General features: G+C 47.5%; 1 protein-coding gene across 1 annotated transcript in view; it reads right to left on the reverse strand.

The window, feature by feature from the left end:
- Positions 1 to 9243, reverse strand: part of LOC106741092 (semaphorin-1A) — a 246619-nt gene extending 237376 nt beyond the window's left edge. The window contains exon 1 of the mRNA XM_014612736.1: positions 8349 to 9243. Within this exon, the coding sequence (XP_014468222.1) occupies positions 8349 to 8484 (136 nt within the window). The 5' untranslated portion in view covers positions 8485 to 9243. The remainder of the gene's footprint in view (positions 1 to 8348) is intronic.
- Positions 9244 to 9311: the final 68 nt, after the last annotated feature.

The following is a 9311-nucleotide window of genomic DNA, read 5'->3' on the forward strand; positions in this document are numbered from 1 at the left end:
GTCGCGAACGGTTTTCGCGAGATGAATGACAACACGCGCCGGGAGAATCGACCCCGTAACATATCGATCCGTAACGCAGTCTCCGGTCATTATCGGACGGCGCTTCGTCGATTTGCCGGCTGTCAATAGGAAATTACGATTGCGCGTCACGTAAATATTTGGCAACCATATGGAATGGCGGGCATTTAACGCGGAAACACAGCCGCTAAAGCACAAGGATCATAAAGGATCATAAAGGGGATTTAATTGAGGCGTAATTAGTTAAGCGGCTATATCGAGCCTCTTGAAAACGTCACGGCGGAATAAAAACGAGTAGTGAATCGGAGTAATAGCCCTGACAGGGGGAAAGAGACAAAGAGAGAGAGAGAGAGAGAGAAAGGGGGATACAGCGCGAGGTGTATAATAAACAGCCGGTGGAAAATGCTGCGCGCAATTCGCCGGCTTCGCGAGACGCCCTGTAATAACTGCAATACGCGCTCGCCGGTGATTATAGTTTCGGTTCCGCGTCGTGGTTTCGCCCGTTGTAGAATTAGCAGAAATTCTGGCTCGGCGAGCAAAACGGGTATCGGCGCGGCGATGGCGGCGGCCGACGCGGCGCATTAATGACACGTGCTTCGCGTAATTTCAATAGCCGATGCGCGTCGCCCGGCGACGCACTCTATCTCGATACGTGCGATGCGAGATGGCTATGCATCGGTGAACGAAATCCGTTACGACGTAATGAGCTTGCGCTGCCCGCGATGTCGATACAGATAGACGGGGGAGGGACGTTTATTTCGACGGGATAAAGTTCCCGTCAGCCGCGAGCGGAGGTGCGCGTAATGGAGAATGTTCACCGCGACCGGCCGGTGGTCGTTTACGGCGCGAAAAACGCGCGATCCGGCGTGAAAACTGAGAGAACATCCATCTTTACGTGGGCTCTGGGGGACCCGTTGCGTCCAGTTACGGGATTTAGCTAAGTGAAAGGTTTATTTTAGGGGATCGGAATGTTCCATAGACACAATTCTGTAAGTCGACGCTGTTCAGCGATACATTCTTTGAGAACACTGGAGAAATGTATATGGAGACAATATTATAGTGAAAAATTATCATAAAATTTTGCAATATTAGACCTTATTGGAATTACAGGTGAAGTTACGACGCGTGTTGTAATTTTTAGTGATGTTTATCGTGCATCACCTATCATTAAAGATTGCAACACACATCATAATTTCAGTGACGATTCCGATCATGGACCAGCGTTACATAATTTTGAGGTAATTTTTTATTATTAAATGTTTCCTTCTATAATGCGTATTAAATGGCACTTTTGTATTCGATTTCCCCAAGGCACCTCCTCGTGATGACGGTGGTAACGAGTAACATAAACTACTTGGTCTATCATTCCGCTATCGATCAGTATGCAATTCATTACTAAATGCGAGGAGTTCAAAATAGACGAGGTTTTACGGATGCGTCGTGGAAAGAAAGAAGACGACGCGTTCTCTGGAATGTGATTCGAATGTAATAATTTGTTATGTTTCACGCGACTTCCGGAACCCGGATGAAAAATGATCCGTTACGAATAAGACGTCACCGGATAAATTACCACGAAAGGGGCATAAACCGGCGTACACGGGAAGAATAACCGTTTCCAGCAGTGCGGCTTGCACCAAAAACGTGATCAACGAGCGGACATAATTCGTAGAACCTCAGACTAATGGCCATCTGTTCCCGCGGTTCAAGTAATTACAGCGGTAAAGCGTGGTTCTTAATTCCAGCGATTAATCCACATTTCACGCGGTACATTCGGAATGATTTAAGAAATTTCACGGTGATGCGCGGCCGCGATAATAGCGCGTGTGAAACGTAACGTTTAGTTCGCCTTGAGTGGCCCCGCGCGAGCCCTCTCGTGCGCGATGCACCATTAGACGCCGTCGTACACGGCAATGTTGAAAATGATAACTAATTCACGCCCCGTAATCTCAAGGAAAAACATCATTCCCGTTATACACGCAATGTAGCGACGCGAGCATCGAGTAGGAGAACTCGGGGTAAGACGGAATCGTGGGATAAGAATGAAAAAACAAACAAACAAACAAACAAACAAAAACAAAAATTACGCAACTGTAGACTTTGACTTGTATGTGTGAGAAAAATTAAATTAAGAAGCGAGTCAACGTACTAGTCAATGACAAATAATAGCAGGGGCCACACGTCGCAAGTTCGAACGAATTTACGGAAACCGATAAATCCGATGTCATTCTATGAATTATTTGATGCCGTATCAGATAAATTTTGTTTGTACCGTGATATTAAAAGAGATGAGTAAATCATATGAATAATATATTATAGTAGATTAGTCTTTTGTGTTGATTCAATTCCGTTATTCTACAAAACATGCGTAATTTCACATTTGCCGCTTGGAGCAAGATGAAATTAACTGAATGAGGCAAGATGGTGATATTCTCATATTATCTTAATAATTCTCATTACACTGCTAAGTATTACTGCCATATTTTTAAATGACTTTATGTCTGTGGAAAACTGACTCGTGAAATTTGTCAGCATTGGACACGCGAATTTTATACACATAGAAAAAATATTGTGATAAAAATTATTATAAAAATTTGTAATGTTGCAATATGTCGGAATTATTATCGAAATTATTATCGAAATTACTATGTGTGTTGTAATTTTCGGTGATATATATATATATATAAGTATACGTCACTAAAAATTATAGCAAACATAGTAATTTCAATAATAATTCCGGCATATTGTAACACTACAAATTTTTATAATAATTTTTATTACGATATTTTCTCCGCGTAGGATTTGATAAAAAGAAAAAAAGTAGTAAGATTTATTTGTGATTAATATGTCAATAATGACAGAAATCATCTTGTCTCCAACCATTTCATCTTATCCTTAACGCTACTCCATCTTATCCTGAGTTATGGGATGATATTAAATCAAAGAGTTTTTTGAAAAAGAAGTTTTTTCTATTGATTTTTTATTTCTTTTGGTCTCAATTTGGTTATCAATATTATATACGGAAAAAATGTTATTGAATCAATGGCATTCAATGGCAAATATTATTAAAACGATCATTTTACAATCATTTTTCTATTAGTATTGTATCAACAATTAAAGTATTAGTTTTAATGATATCGTTATTGAATCAAGAAAATTGACTGCAATTACGCGTGCTGTTAGAGACTCTATCGATCCAACGGCATTTTTCCTGTGCATAACGTCCAAGTTTGATTAACGTTGATAAAAAAAAGCTTTAATAAATATCTCAATTAAAATCGTTTCGTTTTTACCAAGCCCTTCCTCTTAGCGTCCCCGGCTTACTCCGGATTTCCCTAACACACGCGCGCGCATTATAGCGCTGCTCTCCCCGAGGACGCTGCTGCTACGACTATTTCGCGGAACGCGTGGTTTTCGGCGATTTTCGATTCACGCCGCTTATATATTTTGGATTTTCGAAATCCGATTTACCGGCCCGGCGATAAGGCTGCCGAAGATAAATATCCGAGGGCGAAGCGTTCGCTCGTCCGTACGTCCGCCGCCGCCGAGTAAATTACAAGATAAAAGAACGTACACCGCACTTGGCGAAATGAGTTACGGGATTTCGCGCCAACGAATCTATTCAATACACGTTAGATATATCGGAAAGCGCGCACCGTCGTCGCCGTCGTCGCCGCTCACATTCCATACAATCCCAAAAGAAAAATGTTTGTCTTCAGAGCCCAGCGAGAACAGATGTGTAGGTCCCCAACTTCCACAGCCACTTCCCCGGGTCCACCAAGTTTTCGTCGCTTCTCGCGGTTCTCGAAAGTTGAAAATTCGCGCTATCGCTCTCTTTCTCTATTGAGAGCGCTACCCGCGGGCTCTATTTATGTCCGAGTGACTAATCACACGTGAAAGGGAAATCCATTCGTCGATAAACGCGAGAGAATAATTGGCTCTCAACCATTCCCACCCCCTCCCGGTCTGCATCGCCGCCTCGCTATCAATTTCTTTCCTACCCACGCGCGATTGAAAAGAAGGCGGCGGCGTCGACTCGGCGGATTGAAATTGAAACGAGGGGGGAAACGCCGCCGATTTACGCGAGAACGCCTCGAAATCTCGTGGCGCGATAATGGAGCAACCTAAATACACGTTTCCGCGCGCGACAGCGCGCGAGTTCCAAACATTCGAATTCTCGCGCGACTATCGCTCAAACCGTTCGCGGCCCGCTCGCGGTAACGTCGGCTACATATACAGCGCAGCAGCCCGACGCAGCCACTTCGAGGCAATTTATTTCGCTCCTTCCTCCTTCCCCCTCGTCGAGATATCGTTCCGTCGCGGAAAGAGTGATGGATGTTGGGCGTCGCTCCTACGTGGAACGTACGAAACACGCGCCGTTAAGGTCGAGTGCCTCGGATGTAGGACACTTTATACACTTCCCTTGCCCTGTGCGCGCGCGAGCCTCTTCACGGTTCTCAATAACGCCCGCCAATTTACCGTCGACACGGCGCGTCCGTTTGAATTAGCGATGCGCGAAGGGGTTACGTCGCCCCGGATCGCTACGAAAAGCTGCGTCTCGCTTTTTTAAGGGCTCGTTCTGAAGCCGCGGAAAATATCTCCTGCGATCTAATTGGGATCCAGTTTAATCTTTCAAGATCATCGTTGGGAATCCACACTGACGTACGTGTTTGGTTGGACTTACCCGACGATAGACAACCAAGAGCGTTTTGGTTCAAGGGAACGGAAGTTGTAAGAACGAAATTTGATGCGTGAGAACTAGAAATTGTGTTCTCTTCGACCGAGATGCGTTTGGTGATCCATCGTCACGTAGATCCGACCAAACCAGTTTTTCAGTGCACGCAGATTCTCGTTGGTGAAACCCACATCGAATTTTCCCACATTATCTTACACACAGCATAGATTCCGATTAGAATACGCAAAGTTATCTCATTACGATACCGATTGGAAATTCCATTCTTATCCCAAACATACTATACGCTGCGGTGTGTGACTGAATTGAATGACAATTTGACCGAATATCAGAATAGAAGGTTAATAAACGAAGTTATATGTTTCATGTTACTGTGTTTAGCGCACAACGCGCGTTGTGTACTCGTGAAGTGTAAGTACTTAAAAGGTTTCGTGTATTTCGTTCAATCATAGCATAAAATAGAAAGCAGAAAAAATCTTTGAGAAAACGTCGGGGGGTAAATCGTATGTTTCAAATATTACACTTCTAATCAGAATCTACGTGGATTTCCCAATTAGAATCCATAGTTATTTTGGAAAATCGAGCTCCATTCCCATTTGAGAAATTTTCTATGCGGGAAGAAGTGTAACGTTTCGAACATACGATTTTAAGTGGGAAACAGATCTCAATTGATCATCTCCAAACATTTTTCTGACGCCTATTCTGAATTATAATTGAAAAACATACGAAACACTTTAGATATTCACACTTGATAAGTACACGCATGCGCTAGAAGCGCGCTCTTTCTGTCATGCATGCAGTAGCATGAAAAATATAACCCCGTTTATTAACCTCCCGATCTGATATTCGGTCAAACTGTCGCTCGATTCTGGCGATGACAGTCGCACGCCGCAGCGCGTAGCCACGGCGCGAAGCAACCCGCGCGTACAGTCAATCAGCATCGCGGAAAAGAGACTCCGTCAGGTGTTCAGAATAGAAGAACGAGGTTCCTGATTGGTATCGTACATTCAAAGATAGAATTAGCCATAGGAGCTAAATGGTAGCTAATGTCGTTGCCACCGCAGCTAAATTCATTAGCTGTTCGAATTGAGGCGCTGCAGAGCGAATAATTGTATCTTGTGTCAGCAAATATATTTTACCTCTAACAGTTAACGTCGTTGCTACCGCAGCTAAAATTTATTAGCTGACATTAGCTATCCCAAATTTTAGCTGCCACAGCTAGATCTCATCCGAGTCGAGATTTTGGTCCTACATTAAGTCTACATTAAGTCTTCAAGTGAATCAGATAAAATAACTTCCCATTTGTAGCATCAAAGGAGCGCTATTAGTCCTCCGAGGAGGAAATTTTAAATTCTACATTAAAGTCTTCAAGCGGAGAAAGCGGAAATATCTTTCCATTTGTAACATCAAAGGCAACACAATAAACCTTTGAAGACTTAATAGAGAACTAAATAAACTTAACGTAGAACTGAAATTTCGACTCGGACAGCTCCAACAGCCAATTCTTTCTCTGAATACAATGGAATAACTTATTTTGGATATTCCAATCGGAATCTACGTTATATCTCGGAAAATCGTGAGGAATTTTCATTTTCCGTTATCTCCACTCGTTACCGAGTGATGAAAAGCTGTTTTTTTTTCTCGGGAGCCTCCGGAATTAACCGGCGAGCGTCCGGCCTCGTTCTCTCGCGCCGCGTAAAGTCGAAGAAAGCGGTTGTCGTAACGTCGGTAAAAGCGGAAAGAAGTTTACGGCGTAACGTATACACCCCGACACTCGCGAACGCTCGTTCGCTCGCGCGTTTATCTTTCCGCGCTTGTTACGAGGCCGCGGTTAATAAGTCTCTCTCACGATATCCATGTTAAAGGGAGTTTCGCGCGGAAGTTAATAAAAGCGTCGGCGCAATCCAGAGGGGAAATAAGATTAACGCTTCTTTTGCCGCGCGGCGATGTACGAACAAATGCATCAGCGTGAACGCCTCGTTAAAAATCTATCGTTGTTATTATTATTATCCGGCGCGCAACCGATATTTATTCGAACGCCCCCCCCCCCCCCCCCCNCCCCCCCTCCCCCTCGTACGGGGCAACAATTATTCGAGCGGTCCAAGTGTATCGACCTTTGATCCACGCGGCCAGCGATTCTTCTTTGGGAATACGCGTTATTAAAACACACACGTCAACACACACACTCGGATCGATAACCCATTCGTCATTACTCGCGATACGAGGAAACGTATCGCGACCGGGCAGGTGTAACGATGCTACCCCACGAAATACTCACGCGAACCGGCAACGAGGAGGGCGGTTATGAGCTTCAATCTCGAGCAATCCCAGCAACAAGAGGAGAGGCTCCGCGTTCCGACGCGTTAATAATTTTATTCCGCAAAAACGTCCGTCTATTTAAATATTCAATATTCATGTATGCGCGATGTAAAAATCGTCCGCGCGCGCGCGCGGACACGTGTAGGACAGATCGCGGGGGTATATGAAAAATTCCCCAGAGTTACGTAAACAACACGTGGGCGTAACCAGCGGCACGAATTATCGTGGGAAGATTCTAAATTGGCCGTAAAAGTTTAAATAAATCGAGGGAGGGGAAGAGAGAAAGGCAACGCGCGCGCGCGCGCGAGTTTCGCCCGCTCCGGTGAGCAAACTGTGAAATTTCCGGTGGTCTCTTTCTTCATCCGTCGTCCTCCTCGTCATCGTCAGACAAACGGATGGACGGACGGACGGAGTAACGGGCGGTTAGCGAGATAGAATAGAATGCGGCTTCAAGAGAGAAAGAACGCGCGCGAGAGAGAGAGAGAGAGCGTCCAATGAGAAATCGCTGCGCGTTGCATCACCCTTGCGCTTTAATAATTTAACCGAGATACCGCGGTCGATACCTTCCTATTCTTTTCCCGTAAGGGGGAGGAAAGCGAGCATCCAGTTACGTCGCTGATTAAGGTTCACAGTCACCGACATTCGCGAGAGAGAGAGAGACGACGAAACAACCCTTCCTCGCCGAGGGAGAATCCGCGCGTTAGTGGGGGAAGGTGCATGACCCTGCAACCTCGCTCTCGCGACCTCGCGTCGTCATTGCGCGAGTAAGCAAACCTCGGAGAATGCGGCCCGAACTTTGGAAGGAAGGACCTTTAACCCCGTCCGACCGCTCAATCTACCGAGTGTCGTTGCGGCGTCGTTGATATCGGGCCGGTCGGCGGAGTTTCATGTAAATGTGGCCACGGGGGAGTCGAATGAAGAAGAAACGGACGGGTGGACGCGAGACCGTTCCCAACCGTCCGTCTCTTCCCCAGGCTCTCGCGTTTCCGCGAGAGTATTAATTTCCCGACCGACTCCTCGGCTTTCATTCCCACCGTTAATAATCCGATTATGACTTCGAGTCGCCCTCGGCGTCACTCTCGTCCGAGACGTGTCACGAGCTCGATGATAAAAAGAATAGATAGGAAATTCCTCGATATAAATTCCTTCGATAACGTTGTGCGTGTGTGCGTTATCAGAGAGTTTCTCGCACTTATTTGTATCCACAGGCACTCCGGGACAGAGAAGGTAACGCTAACGGGACACTCACACCAGCACCACCACTACCACCACGATGATAACGCACACTATCACAGAAAATGTTCAATGACGTCACACTCACCTAGTTGGACGTACATCTTTGGCCTGACGTTCTCCTGCCACGCGGCCAGGGCTAAGGTGACGGTAGCGACGACGTACCAGCAGGACAGCACCGGATGCATCCCGGAGGCGACGCGGTGGTGGCTCGCACGCCTCATCTTCTCCTCGCGGCGGTGTCACAGCGGCGCTCGGTACCGGCCAGGATTCGCAGTCTTGCGTAGTCGCGAGGGGACCACGACGACGACGATGGCAAGGGCGACTCCTCGTCGACGGCACACGCGGGGACACGTCGAACGCACCGGGTATACAATATACAACACACCGCGTATCACCGGGCTCACACTGGACTCCGCGCGCGCGACGGAGCACCGATGGCAACAACAACGACGACGACACGCCCACGCGACACCGTGGCGCGAGGGTAACCCGCTACCTCTCTATCTCCCGCGAAACGAACGGAAAACGCGAGCTGACCTCTCTCTCCTCAACCACTCACTGCGCCGAAATCTGCGCGACTGCCGCAGTCACGTGCGGCTCGTCGTCGTAGCCCGTGCTCCTGGCTGGATCCGTCGTCGTCCACCGGCGGCCGGCCGCACGCATATTTTCCCGAGGACGATCGGCCTCGCGGCGGCCAAGCGGCGGCACATTCACGGTCCGAGGGACGCGCGTTGGACACGCGCGCCGACGCACGGCGACGATGGCGAGAGAGAGAGAAATATATATATAGGAGGATCTGCGAGACAGCCGGCACTCGCGCTCACGCGTTTCAGCGTCCACGCGCGAGTGAGCAGCGGGCGATTCTCACGATGATGATGCGCGTGTTCCTTCCGCGTTACCACGGATGATGATCAGCTGTGCTCTCGCGCGCGCACGCGTCTCGACGATCCGCACAGCCGACGGTCGTCGTTACACTGACGGTCGCGAGACAGGTGACACGCGTCCCCCACCACGGCGGCTGCGCTCTGTGTTACCCCCCCCCCCCCCC

This window comes from Dinoponera quadriceps, unplaced genomic scaffold (assembly GCF_001313825.1).
Source record: "Dinoponera quadriceps isolate SergipeBrazil2010 unplaced genomic scaffold, ASM131382v1 scaffold367, whole genome shotgun sequence".
Classification (NCBI taxonomy): domain Eukaryota; kingdom Metazoa; phylum Arthropoda; class Insecta; order Hymenoptera; family Formicidae; genus Dinoponera; species Dinoponera quadriceps.